The 14,379-nt window shown below is 34.6% G+C and overlaps 2 protein-coding genes across 2 annotated transcripts; both read left to right on the top strand.

Annotated features, from left to right (window-relative positions):
- Nucleotides 1-465: 465 nt before the first annotated feature.
- LOC145595715 (uncharacterized) lies at nt 466-6,307 on the top strand. Its single transcript, XM_081652133.1, has 3 exons — nt 466-811; nt 4,801-4,923; nt 5,789-6,307. The coding sequence occupies exons 1-3, from the start codon at nt 667-669 to the stop codon at nt 6,004-6,006; spliced, it is 486 nt and encodes a 161-aa protein (XP_081508259.1). The 5' UTR covers nt 466-666; the 3' UTR covers nt 6,007-6,307.
- A 2,518-nt stretch (nt 6,308-8,825) lies between these two features.
- LOC145595711 (uncharacterized) lies at nt 8,826-13,708 on the top strand. Its single transcript, XM_081652128.1, has 7 exons — nt 8,826-9,092; nt 11,749-11,791; nt 11,864-11,956; nt 12,047-12,109; nt 12,218-12,313; nt 12,458-12,535; nt 13,393-13,708. The coding sequence occupies exons 1-7, from the start codon at nt 8,956-8,958 to the stop codon at nt 13,477-13,479; spliced, it is 597 nt and encodes a 198-aa protein (XP_081508254.1). The 5' UTR covers nt 8,826-8,955; the 3' UTR covers nt 13,480-13,708.
- The last annotated feature ends 671 nt before the right edge of the window (nt 13,709-14,379 follow it).

Below are 14,379 nucleotides of genomic sequence, written 5' to 3'. Positions count from 1 at the left end.
TTTATTAAATGAATATCACGACAAAATTGCATGTTCATTCATACTCGTGAAAGACTCCATAAATTATATTCCAAAATAGTTTTTTCGGTTATAAATACGAAGTAGCTCATTGAAACTTTAAAGACAATATCTAGGCAAGATTCAATTCCAAATAAATTAGATAAAACTAATCCAACCCGTACATAAAACTAAATCTAATCAAACATATCATGCTCAACTCGAAACCTAATATATTCTCTATAATAATCTATGGGTTACGTTATTTAGGAAGAGCCTTAGAAACCTTCAAACTTAAATCAAATATTTTACACCGATAGAGGCGAATATAAAACGACTCATTAACTACCTCTACTTCTAGAGTTCTAGAGCTCTAGTCCTTCCTGGCCAACGTATGGGCTCCTCCATGCCGAGCCCGTGAAGAAAGGGTTAGACCCGACCCGTATACAAGTAGTTACTTGTAAGATGGCATTGACTCCTCCTCCAATGCCGAAAAATAATAGCCCTTGTTTGCCCTTCTCCTCTCTCTCTTTCTCTCTCCTCTCTTCCTGCAATCCTCAATCGTAGGATTCAGTACAGTAAATAGCGATTTCTGGGTTCATATCTTAAACAATTTTCATTAGAACAGTATAATTTATTAATTTCTGGTTAGTTGAGGAGTGAGAAAGGATGAAAGAAGTGACAATTTCGTTGGATGGAGTAAGGGACAAGAATATAATGCAGCTTAAAAAGCTCAATGTTACCCTCTTTCCTGTTCGATACAATGACAAGTACTACGTTGATGCTCTTGCTTCTGGTGAATTCACCAAATTAGGTTCGTTTTTTGCCCCTTTTTTCATCTGGGGTTTCTCCATTTTGTCGCATTTTTTTATGATTGTTCGATTGAATTCTGTAGAATTGCACATTGTTTGTTGGTTTTTTTTGAATTTTTATTCTGGGTATTTGAAAAAGTGTTGATTTTTGTCCATTTATTATATGGGTTTTCTCCATTTTTGCCTGCTTGGGTGATTTGCTACATTTTGTATATTGATTTTGTGAAATTTATGATTTTCTTGTTGATTTTCTCCGATTTGATTATTGAAATTGTCTTAGAATTACATGGGTTCATTTCTGCCCTAGTTGAAGTTTTTGATGTATTTGTTTATATGAATGGAAGTCATGGAACTAGGTTGATAGTAGTAAAATTCGTTAGGTACGAGTTAGAGCATTGCCTTAGTGTTGGTAGTGTGTTGGTTGATCAAACATTTTTACCTAAGATTGTGATTTTGTTGATTTTGAACTTATATATTGGAAATTGTTTGTTTTACATAGAGGAGTCATGGTTCAAAAGCATTATGGCTTTGATTTTTCTAGCTATATCAATTATATGTGTTTGCTTGAAATTCATTAGCCCCGGAGGCCCGAATGAGGGCTTCTGAAAGACTGAAAGTACTTGTGAGTGGTTGGTCTTAAGGATAGTTTAATACAGTTCAATCATCACTTGCTGCACTGACTGACCTTGCCAGAAGTGATTAATTGGCAAACATGGGTTTGAGTCTTTGAGGGGTAGGGTTTAAGGAGGGGAAAGAGGGGGGGAGGGGGGGGGGGTTTGAATGGTAATAGCGCATATGAAGGCATATATCTGTAAGATAAGTGAAGCATTTTTTCAAAAAAGAGTTGTTGCTGTTGTAAAGTTGAGCTAGTTGAAGACAGACTTTTTTTTTTTATTATTATTTTATTTATTTATTTATTGTAATTATGGATTTTAGATGTGAGAAATTTTGTTGAAGTTATGTTGGATTGATGACCAGTCAGCTTTGTCTTATTTTGTTACTATATCATGAATTGGAAAGAAGGTAATGCTCATTGCTGAGATGACGGATGATGATTTTAGGTGAAGCAAGCTATTGTAGGGAGGTTAATATGACTATGTGAGAGTAGTATTATGAGGGTTTTTTTTTATAGAGGGAAGCTTTTACACTGCTGTTTTTTGTGATCTATTTTGATTCTGTACAGTTGTCTACGTCTGTTATGTCATTTCCGCAAGCCCTTTCTTTTTCTATTGAATGGATTTAGCCTGCCATGGCATTTTCTCCCCATTTTTAACACCTGCCTCTTTTTTGTATCTGAGTTTTATTCTTTCTCTCTCTCTTTGCTTAGCATACATTTACTTTGGTTGGTCTTTAATGGAATATTTCAAAAGGTAATTTGGTTGAATTTTTTATTTGTTCATTAGTTTTTAGTTGCTCATGGTTCTAATGCAATTCTGGGTTTTCACGACTAGTTTTGTCTTGGCAGTAATAATTAGGTCTTCTGTGTGATCTATGTTCGGATAAAAAAGAGGTGGGGTGGGGGGCTGTGTTGGGGTAGCAAGAAGTTAGGAACTACTCTGAGCTGTCTTCCCTTGGGGACTGTTTCTTTGGAGACTATAGTATCACATTATCACACCAGAAACTATTGCTGTTTTTTTATGGAAAGAGATAACATTGCTGAGAGGCTTGTAAAGGGGCTATTTCAAAAAAATTCCATATAAGTATTTTACATCCTCTATTTTTATTTAACTGAAAAAGGGTCCCATGTAATTGATTGTAGAATGGGAACATTGTACCGTTGCACGGTTCTGTTCTTTTACATTGTCTTTAATTTTTTGATCAGGTTGATTCTTATGCTAGGAATCCAAATTTTTTTTAGAATTCTCTACTTTTTTTTTCTTCGCTTGGTGTCTATATAAATCTCGGTCTTTTAAACTTTATGATTATGTTGATTCTCTTGCCAAATGAATCCAATTTTTTTAGGTTTTTTTAAATTTGTTTTTTCTTAGCTTGGTGTCTATACAAGTCTTATGTCCAGTACAATGAGTAATAGACTGTAAATAGCTAACCTTAGTTCAATCTGTTAAATTTCCTCCGTGAAGATATGATACAGTGTATCACTATATTGTAGCCATCGTGCAACTACACCTTATACTACTTATTGGTAAAGTGAAACAGCTAGCCAGCTTGTTATGAGCTATTTAATATAAAATGCAAAACTTGAGTCCTGCTTTTCCCTTTTAGCTTCCTTTCTTCTGTCTTTAGTTTGTTACCTTAAGCTCTCAGCGTGCAGTAACTTTACTTATTTGTTCCAGTGCTCTTTTTTCTAAAGTGGTGTAAGATGTAATCTGATCAGATTTCAAATCTCAGTCTAATTGTATCTGTTGTATCAATTTGCCCCGACTTGAGGTTCATCTCAAATTTTTTTCCTACATCTTTCATTCTAACCATTTCCTTTTACTCTAGAGTTCTAGCCTCTCTGGTTTGATATTATTTTATTTTAAAACATATGGAATGTGCCAGAAAGTTCACATAGTTGAATAGTTGATCACGGTTGTGACCTTGAGCGTACAAGCGCTAGACCATTGCTAGTTCATAAGCTCAGTTATATCCATTTTGTTTTGGCCCCTAACATCATTTTTCATGTTGCTGAATTTTCATACAAAAGTTGCACTCTTTGTCTTTTAAATGTAATATTTTAAGAAACCTTAGTAAATTGTTGAAATTTTAATTAAATGACCCTATCCTAGATATCTCTCCACCCATTTAGGTAGGATTTTGGATTCTGACAACCTTGGTATGAAAGATAGCAATTATTGGGTCAGCTTAACACGTTAGCTTTAATTCCATCTATAACCTCTACACTGTGTATTGACTTAACATTACTCAATCTTGCTATCTTAAGACCCAAAAATATGTCATTAGATACACAACTTATTTGTGTTAAGATTTTGGAGCTTGGCTTTCTATATGTGCTGTCTGTTGATGTTTCTTTGAAGTTCCAATCTCCTTTCAGATTTAGGTATCCCAATGCCTTTTGGTGTGAATGCAAAGCTTCTTTGTATTGTGAAGTGTGAACTGTCACATCATAATCATGGGATGGCTTGGAGTACATGTATAAATTGTGCCTGCCAATTGTAGATTGATGCAAGACCATGCCATACAAAATTCAGCACCTCGTTGTTCTATGATGAAGAGTATTGATGGCATGGTTGTTGAACTAAGAACAATAATGTTTATGCATGGCAAATTTGAAATTACCAACGCTCTGTAGTCTTTGTTAAATTGTAGACATTCATTGTTGGGTACGTAGCCACTGCTTTTGCTTTTGTGTGTCACTTCTTGTCATGTTATTTAACCTATTGATATAAAAGTAGCCTTTCCTGCATAAAAGAATTTGAAAAAAGATTTGGTTATTCAGTTATTGCTGTAGATTTATTACGGCACAGTGTATGTTGATACTGATATAAAAACAACCATTCTTTGTTTCTAACCAAAAGGATTGTCCTTTTTAGAGGCACCTCTGTTCTTTACTCTGTCAGTGGTAAAATACTGACACATGCACCCATGTACGCAATTGCTGGCTGGAACAGTAATGTCACAAGATCACAACTGATTATTAATTCCCACTGAGGATAAAATGAAATAATAGATTATTTTCAATTCTAGTCGTTAAAAGACTTAATATAACAAAAATGCAATTAATAGAATGAAATGGTTAATCTTATGAATTTGTCAAGCTATTTCCCATTTAGTATACAATGATTCATGGCCATAAGAAAAACAAGCTGGGCAGTGAAGATAACTTGATTGTGATTAAAAAGTAAAAACAGTAGTGGACCTATCTGTATGTAGTAGTAAGCTTTTAGGGTAAAAAAAAAGAGGGGGAAATATTTAGATATCCATTCTAAAGGCTCTGTTTGGACTTTGGAGCCTCATAATTTCTCTTTTTGAGTCAACTAATTAATTCTATTATATGAAATATTCATCCATAGCTGTTTGCCAATCGCAGCATATTACAGTGATATATGTGTTGGAGCAATTGCATGTCGTATTGAGAAGAAAGATGCTGGAGCTGTTCGGGTTTACATTATGACATTGGGGGTTTTGGCACCCTATCGTGGGCTAGGTATTGGTAAGTATATACTGCTATCTTTCTTGTCAAATCAAGTATGGATCTTATAATCCATCATAATAGTACTTTGTATTTGTCAGTGAGATATATGCTGTTTTCCTCCTTTGTTAAATTGAGAATGTGAATTTATAATTGTTTGAATAAAGATGGTAACTTCTGTAAATCTGTCCAATGGCCCCAAGATTGATTCAAATTTTATAATTCATTGCTCATAACAACTAGTTTGTCAAGTTAATTAAGTTTTAACTAATCTTAAAAATGAAACATCGTATTTAAGGCGACTTGCTTTGTTTGAATATTTCCACATCAGCACTTGTAACTTGCTTTGTTTGTAATATTTTCCATGACAGCACTTGCAATTTGCTTTGTTTGAATATGTCCACGTCAGCACTTGTAACTTGCTTTGTTTGGAATATTTTCTATGTCAGCACTTGCGACTTGCTTTGTTCGATAAGTTTTCATGTCAGCACTCAAATTATGGTGCTATCTCTATTTAAGTTAAGGACTTGAGGTATCCTTGATGAACTTCTTTATGAACCAACACCCAAACTGAGATTATCTATAATAGAAATCACCATGGTAAAATGATCTAACTTATCCAAAAATAAAATTTTTCTTAATTATGTTCAATTGTGATAGATGCTTGGTTTTTCCATCTGATATTTTGTCTGAAATCTGAATTCTTAACCCTTCACTTCTGGACTCCTTTAATATTGGAGACTTTGGGGTACCTTGTTTGCTCCAAGATTTCCATAAAGATTATACATCTGGTCTTGACTCTTGAGCCTATAAATATTAGCACTTTTTAGTTTGGTGCTGCTCAGTGGAATTCTTTTTCTGATGGGTTCTCTGTGGTTTTGCACAGGTACGAAGCTTTTGAACCATGTACTTGAACTCTCTTCCAAGCAAAACATATCTGAGATTTACATGCATGTTCAAACCAATAACGAGGATGCTCTTAATTTCTACAAGAAATTTGGGTTTGATATCACAGATACCATCCACAACTATTACACAAATATCACTCCAGCAGACTGCTATGTTGTGACCAAGTACCTTTCTCCTCCTCAACCGAAGAAATGATCGCTTTTCTTGTGTTTGTAGCTGAAACTGAGTTTTGAATTTCAGAAGATTTTTTAGACTCAAACTTAGTCTGTACTCCATATCAGTAACTTATCATATATGGGGCTATGGGGGGTGATACCATTCTTGTATGCTAAATCTTGAGATTTTGCGATTTTTACAATTGTAGGACCTTTTCTACAATCTCTATTGTCCATTCTAATACAAACCAAAACTACCTTGCTGTGGCAAATATCAACTTCCCTGTGTTGAAAAATGGGATGATTTTGGTCCTGTTTATTAATTTAATTAATTTTTAGCTAGTTTGGGAAGTTAAATTATATTTTGCCCATTTAGAAAATTAGTTTGCTCATGTTAGTTACTTTTGTAAGATTCTGAAAACATGTAGTACATTATTAGTACGGAGTACTATGTAACAGAACTGACATAAGAAGTTACAAGAAGGCCAAGAACATCACTACACAATTGCGCCAGCAACTACCTCTATTTCTCATTGTACTCCTTCCGTTTCAAAATGATGTTCTTGTTGGTCACATGTTCTTGTTTATGCAAATCGATGCAATTTTTGAACCATCTTTGACCGCAAATATCTTTAATTTCACAATTTGCAAAAATTATCAAAATTAGATATTAATAATGTAGTCATCAAGACGAATCAAACTAGATCCTACATGACTACGGATGGAGTACTAATGTACTATGTATTCAAGGTGCTAGTGCTTGTGGTGAGTTTATTACATGGGTATGTCTCTTGAGCTTTGGCCGAGGGAGCCTTCATAGAAAGCTTGCTCACCCAAGAAATCTCTGAGGGAAAGCCCTTGAGTAGTCTAAAAAACTGATTTTACACTCTTATCAGAATTCAGCTTGCTCCTTAGTTCTTACAGTTCATGGTTTTTAATGGCAGGTAATTCTGATGTCAATACAGGGTTGTATTCGATGTTTGATTGTTGTTAACAAGCATAATGAAATAATTGAACCCTTGAATTGGTATGAGCATTAAATATTTTTTTCATTTATATCAATACATACTCTTACAACTTAATGCACAAAAATTGGATTGGTAGTTTTCGACTTTTCGTACTTGACTAATATGTCAAATATATCAGCCTTATTCAGCTATTTATTCACCCAAGCCAACAAGATTTTACTCACACAGGCTCAGCAATATGATCATTAGCTCCTGTTACATGATCCTCAATGACAGAATACCCTTCAGTAGCTTGCAAAACAGCATGAATAATTATGACAGGAATGGTACCAACAAGCGTAAAAAGAAGATGAAGGCCTGCATCAGTAACGATCATCTCAACCATGGTGGCTACTGCGAGTGCAACAAATATAAGTCGCTTATCAATCCATTGATGGAGCAAAGCTGAGCTAGGAAAAGCGCGCAACAGTAACAAGTACAGGACAGTGAAATTTGTGTTTACAAGCAAGAGAAACAATGAGAATTTTCGCTGTGGAATAAGGGTGATTAACAGGACAACCCCTATGAAAATAACATAGAATGGTACGAAAGTGCCTAAGTTTCTTAGGATTCTAGCAGCAGCTGCTTCCGGAGTCAAGGGTATGTTGAAGGCAGACGAGAAAGAGATGCTGATGTTGATGTTGAATATTGGCTTCGAAGTTGGGCTTTTCGGTTCATGATCATCTGTTTCTTTGGTGGGTGCAGAGCCTAAGGTTGAGACTTGCCTGTGTGTGACATTAGAGTTTGCCATTTCTTTGTATATTTTGAGTAATTGAAGCAAGTTTTAGGAGTCAAATTGAGAGGTTATAATTGAATTTCTTATTTTTATTTGGTGAAGTTAAAGACCTTGAAGTAGATTTAATTGATAGGTGAAGCTGAGGAAGAAACTTCTGTAAACTATGACTTGGTCATGGATCAACAACTTCTATGTCATTACTTAGTCTTGGTCTTCAGCTTGTATTTTACTTGTCAAAATAATAAGTGTTTGGACTTTCGAAAAGCAACAAATAGATGAACATCAGGAACTCTTGACTCTTGAGGGCCTTCAGTTCGACTTTTATAGGGTGTGTTGCGAAATATATATAGAGAAAGTGCAAAGAAGGTTTTCACTATTTTTCTTCAAAAGAAAGAAGGTTTTCACTATTTGTAATATAGTTGCAAATACAAATGAATGAAGAATGGTAATTTTGCAATTGTATTTCACCGAGTATTTATAGCGAAAGAACATTTCTAGTACTAGTCTTACACAAGTCATATTTTTCAACAAACAGATTATTAGGCTTAGTTAAAACATTGCCTATACATTAAATGCTTTATACTTTTACTGTGAATCATGCCTTGGGCATTCACATTGAGTATTCACAAAAATTCATAACAGAGCGCTTATTTTTTTTTTCTAAACATTTTTTTTTTTTGACAAACTAAACATTTTAAAATTATAATGAGTTTAACTTAATAATGACTACTTGATCTAGACTTATAATACTTTGTAACATAATACAAATTTGTTATAGTAGAAAACTCAACCTGGCTCAATTCAAACTCAAATTAAACCAACCTAAATATTACATAAACTCAAAAAAATCTCGACATGATAGCTTGATTTCAACCGAGATTAAATCGTGCTGGACTCAATCCAACCACCCAAATTGACATCGTAGATTTGCCCTCCTTTTTGTTGGAGTCTTATGAATGACTCTTATCATGGGCAAATTTGCCACTAATCAATACTTATTCTATTCACGTATCTAAAACAACACTCTAATACGACTATTGCCACGTCAGATGCTCATCCAATCATCTTGATCCAACGGTCTTAACATCAAAAGCATCCCACAAAAATTGGACCAAAACCCAGTATTACAAATACAAACCATTCAACAATTTTCATATAATTTGATCAAAATTTTTTTCCCATAATCTTAAACCAAGAAAACCCAGAAGAAGATAACCAAATTCAGTGAAGAAGAAGAATAAAAACGATGTCGTTTAGTTCATCTTTAGCAAGTCCTCAATTTCTGACACTCTTCTCCAGATCCTTTGGACAACTGCAACGTAGGCGGACTTCTTCCCGTTTCAGAGCTTCTGCAGATATCCCTGATTTTCTCTCTGCTGATTGGTAATTTTAATCTTAATTCATTTATTTAATATATTTAGTTTATGTTATTTGTTATTGTTACAACTGTTATCTAGTGATTAATGATTTGATTCGTGTGGATACTCGCTAGCTTAGTTGGTAACGTCTTTGGGGTCGTACATACCCAAAACATAGTTATGTGTGAATTTCATTTACATCAGTGCCCTACTCGAGAAAGCTTATATTAAGGTAGTTTTGGTCCAAAAAAGATTCTAATAAATGGAAAAGTTGAGTTTTAAGTTGTTTAGCTGATTCTTTAAATAGATTTAATTTTGAATATGTATGTTACTTTGACTAGTTTATAATTGATTAAAGGTGTACTCTTTTGGGCGTGTAAGCTAGTTTAGTTGGTTTATTTTATTTTATTTATTTTTTTCGATGCAAGCTAGTTTAGTTGGTAACCCTATGTGTCCATCATTGTGTTAACCAAACAAAATGACATATATGGACCTTCCTAGTGTCTACCATGGACTATCAACAATTGCTTGAATCAGATAGTAAGGAGTTGTTTTAGCTTAATAAGGTCAAGTTTAAGACTTGGGGACGCAGCTTGAATCTGTATTAGTCAAAGTGTAGTAGGCTATGGAATATAAGGTATATGTGCATTTTTAAAAAATAGTGCCATCGTAAGGTCTACAATAGAGTTTTCATTTTTATGCTATTAATAGGCCCTAATAGGTATAACATTACCCCGAAGTTTCTAAGGGGTCGTTTGGTTGGATTATTTGAAATGGGTGTTAGTATCCATTTCATCTATTTTTTGGTTGGTTGAGTTTTTTTGGAATCTAAGCTGGGTAAGGGGGTGATTCAAATGTATGCACCCTTAAAGGAAAACCCCCAATTTATGTGTTATAATTCTTTTGAGCAATATTTCTCTATACTTCTTTAATCTTTAGGGGGTGTTTGGTTCACATAATTAAGGATAAGGTATGAGTTTAGAATGGTTTAAACCCATACCTTATGTTTATTTTATGATTTTAGAGTTTCAAACCCATACCTCAAATCCCCAAGATATGGGGTTTAGAAACCTTGGAGGGGAGGTGGGTTTGGATCATTCCCATACTTTTAGGTATCAAATAAAAGAAAAAAAAAAATTGCATTCCATAATCATACCAAACATATGGTACTAAGAATGATGTTCCAAACCCATACCACTATGGTTTCATTCCTGATTCCAACCCCATACCAGTTTGCGAACCAAACGCCCCTTAGTGATCTCTGAACCCACCTTTCCCTAGACTTTGTATTATGAACCACTTTATAAATTAAGCATGGACTGATTATCACCCCAAACATTCAATACATCATAATCTCTCAATTTCCAAGAAGCTAGTTTTGGATTTTGGTGTTTTGAGAAAAAAAACAAGGAAATAAGCAAGCAAAACTAGGTTAATTTTTTTTCAACAATCACAAATTTTAAAGAATATAACATTTAAATCACTCATCTCACACAATGTTTGACTAAAGATTGATTAATAACAAAGATTAAGGTTTTCCTTAGAGTGCTCACAAAGATGCAAATGTATAGATAATCTCATATATTCCTAATCCATCAAAAGTTCCATAATATAATCTAAAAGAGCTCTGTATATAAGGAAGCAATAGTGCATAAGTTAAAAAACCCTTGATAAATTCTACTGACGGCCTTAGAAAACAACTAACACTTTGTTTGGATAGAGGAAAATGGAAGGAAAAGTGAGGAAGAGAAAGGGAGGGGGACAAACTATTGTTTGGGTAAAGGAATGGGAGAAGGAAGGGAAAGGAGAGGGAGGGATCCATTTTCCCTCTCTCTTTAATAAGCATAATCCCTCCAAATATGGAGAGATTTGGAGGGAAAATTGAGCTCACCTCCCCCTCCCTTTCTTTTCCCATCCCTTCCTCCTCTTCCCCCCCCCCCCTCTTTTCTTCCTTGCTTGCTATCCAAACAAAGCGTAAATGGTCAAGATCTACATTATATACAAGGAAATCTGAGAATTTCTAGCCACTTGACCCCTATTGCTAAAGGCGTCCTATCAGTCTTGGACCGAGACCTCCAAAATCTTCGAATGAAAATAACAAATTCGCCCAAGAAATAGCTTTGCCCGACCCCTCCGAGTTCTATACTACCCTTATGCCTTAACAATTACTCGACCTTCCAAAGAGTGTTTATCGTCCTAGGCCACTTCATATCTCTAATCAAATGGTTGTTTTAGAGCCAAAAAGGTCACCTATTTGATTTCAGATCATATATCTAGATTCTAGAGTGAATTAAAGGGATCAACTATCACAAGGTGTTTGTAACCTCAGAAATTTTCAGGGTACAATGAAGAATAGAAAGCAAACCCCTTTTGTATTTTGGTATATTTATCATTCCTTGCTAATGTCAAAAAATCCATTTTGCATTGGTGCAACTTGTTTTTGCTCCTGTTATTCTTTCACTTGGACTTTGACTTTCTCTGGCAGGGTTTGGGTTAAATGAGGACTTTTATTTTGGAAACTTGGAAATTGTTCATGATGGTCACAACTTGAGTCTTGTAACTCGTGGATTTTTGTTTTTTTCCTGAAAATCTTGATTGAATACCTCCTTTTTTTTTTAATTGTATCAGTCTTATGCTTGACCTGCTTATTAACTTCTTTCAATAAAATCATGCTTGTGTAGGCTTGAAGCGCGCAAGAAGAAGCCTTTTGGTCCAACTCTACATGTAATAAAATTCTGCAGAGTTAGTTATCTTTCTCTTAATTCGTTATAAAATCTATTTTAATATTCCATATAGTTTAGTGCAGAGGAAGCTGTTAGTCATCAGCTAGATGCCCTGAAGTACAATGATCAACCTCGTCAAGATTATGGGATTGAGGTTATGTATAGGGTAAAATTGCTGTACCCTCTGATGGGCTTCACCTTTTCAGTGTGCTATCCTTCTTATTTTGTGACATCTATTTTTCTTTGCTATCTACAGTTTGCTGGATTTGATCCTTTTGAAAGATCTACTTATTTCGGACCACACTTTGATTTAGGGCAGGTCTGTAAATTCCCTGAACAATTTGTCATCCAAGCTTAACTTCATTATAATTTTAATGATGCACATCTGCAGAATAACATGCATTTGAGTTTTCTGTGTCTCCTGCAGTTTGAACGCTTCAGGCGAATTTTTCACCATTCTAGCTACCGAGTGTTGCTTGGCCACAAGGAAAGGAAAATATTGAGCAGCTTATTGGTTAAGGAGGTAATCTAGGAAAATCCATTATATACCAAGAATTGCATCTTGAATTTGCTTTATTCAGCAAGGGATATTTGCTATTTGAAGGTCTGATCCTGTAATTTAATGTTGTTATAGCTTCTAAACTTCAATTGTTTTATTGTGGCACAGAATCGCTTCAAGCAACGAGTTTGGGTGCAAGGAGCTCGTCCAGCTGAAGAAGAGATATTTGAATTTACCATGGTGCAGGTTTGATGTTTCTTCACTGCTACCTTCTTTTCTTTTGTGATATCTGTTATCTTAATTCATATTTCTAGCTTTCTGCATCATCCAATCCTCAGTTATATATAAAGGGGATGAAATGGAGGGGTACTTAATCTTTGATTTTTCTCTTTGATCGTAATCAAACCAGGTCAGAATTGAAGAATTTGACCTTTGATCACCCTCTGACATAAATGAAATAAAATAACATATGGAAATGTAGTTACTTTCTAGGGGCGATGCTGTTTGCTAGCTTTCCGTATGTACTCCTCAGGTCCTCATCAGAAGATGATTTTGCATACGTTATGTGCCTATTCTGAATACAAGAAATTGATTTTTTATTTTGTTAATTTTCTATTAATCTGCAATGTCACAATGACAAGCTAGATTAGTGAGTTTTAACTTAATCAGGAGTTAAATAACCACTATGCAACTGTATTGTAAAAAATGTGTATAATTCTTAGACCTGTTATCAGGCTGGACAACTGACTTGCAATGATCTGCATGGATTAGTTTGGTTGGTATCTCTGTAAAGTGATAATAATATTCTTACTGATTATGTAAAGATAAAATTTTAGTAGAATGCGGTATGGCTCAGTGGAGCACATCCTAATTTCTAGATTTGATTTCTGGGTTCAATTCCTCGCCGCTCGGGCAGTTCTCCTGAGATAGGCAGCTGGGATGCTGTGCAAGTCCCCCGCTAATTGTTTAAAAATAATAACAGAAAGTGTCAGACACGAGTTTGTTACTTTATCTTAAAGTCATTCAGTTATGTCAATTACTGATTTTTCTCTTTTTCAGTCCTGTTTTTTGCACATTTTTGATAAAACTATTTTGATAAGCAGAGGCTTGGTGGTTCCTGGGATGGTTACTGGCTCACTGAGAGTCTACATCATGATGGAGACAGCTTCTCCGGTGGTATGGCTTATTGAACAACCCTCTTGAGTCTTGAGAGAGTCGAGACATATGGTGGCAATTGCTGCAAAGTGATTACTTCTTGTCAACTCTTAACGAAGAGTGGTATTACAGTGTTGTCTCACCTTCAGGATTTGTAATTTTGTACATATAAAGGTCCAAACTGTTTTACTTGTTCTGCTTAATTATACTTGTAAATTGTTACCCTTGTGAATAAAGCAATAGTGTGGGGTTGTCTTCCTCTAATCCTCTTCAAGTATTTGCTATTATCGTATCCATCCTCTAGCTTGAATGTAAATATGATAGGAAGCATTAAGTGACGCGTTGAGAGTTTTAAACATCGTCTAATTAATGGATATGTTATTTTGTCAAAGATATCATGGTTACCATTAACCACAATAGAAGTAGTAGCATTAGGAGATATAGACATTAGACATTAAAATATGGTAATGACTTTTAACACTTTCACCTCTAATTAGAGTGTTGTATGTATACTTGACCTTATCATGTTTATGGCCAAGACAAGTATCGGCAAATACTATCATATTTAATATGAAATACTCGTACAACTCAATGTTCAAATCGCTAACAATAAATATTCAGTGTATCAAATTTACAACATACACAAATTAGATGGTATATGCGAGTGCATGATGCACATAATACTCTCAAAATTACATCCAATCTATACTTTAGTATTTAAAAACACAAACCAAAATTGACACATGTCATCATTCTTTCTCACCTTTCTCTATTCATTCTCCCTCCTTATGTTTTCAAAGAAATTCTCTCTTCATCTCCCCTTTTATTTCTCAATAACTTTTATATTTTGTCATCTTTATTTTAATTCAATAACAAATTAAATTTCCTAAACCTTCTCCTCTTCTCATTATTCCATCTATCAATTCAATTTATTC

The sequence above is a fragment of the Chenopodium album genome, chromosome 19 (assembly GCF_948465745.1).
Source record: "Chenopodium album chromosome 19, dcCheAlbu1.1, whole genome shotgun sequence".
Lineage (NCBI taxonomy): Eukaryota > Viridiplantae > Streptophyta > Magnoliopsida > Caryophyllales > Amaranthaceae > Chenopodium > Chenopodium album.
Note: the sequence above shows the minus strand (reverse complement) of the source record. Positions and strands in the feature narration are given on the sequence as shown.

Bases quoted from the DNA above. Each gene is read 5' to 3' on its own strand.
- LOC145595715 (XM_081652133.1), top strand. From the start codon at position 667: ATGAAAGAAGTGACAATTTCGTTGGATGGAGTAAGGGACAAGAATATA. The intron at 812-4,800 runs GTTCGTTTTTTG...TGCCAATCGCAG, and splicing joins TGGTGAATTCACCAAATTAG to CATATTACAGTGATATATGT. The intron at 4,924-5,788 runs GTAAGTATATAC...GGTTTTGCACAG, and splicing joins CTATCGTGGGCTAGGTATTG to GTACGAAGCTTTTGAACCAT.
- LOC145595711 (XM_081652128.1), top strand. From the start codon at position 8,956: ATGTCGTTTAGTTCATCTTTAGCAAGTCCTCAATTTCTGACACTCTTC. The intron at 12,110-12,217 runs GTCTGTAAATTC...TGTCTCCTGCAG, and splicing joins CACACTTTGATTTAGGGCAG to TTTGAACGCTTCAGGCGAAT. The intron at 12,536-13,392 runs GTTTGATGTTTC...TTTGATAAGCAG, and splicing joins TTGAATTTACCATGGTGCAG to AGGCTTGGTGGTTCCTGGGA.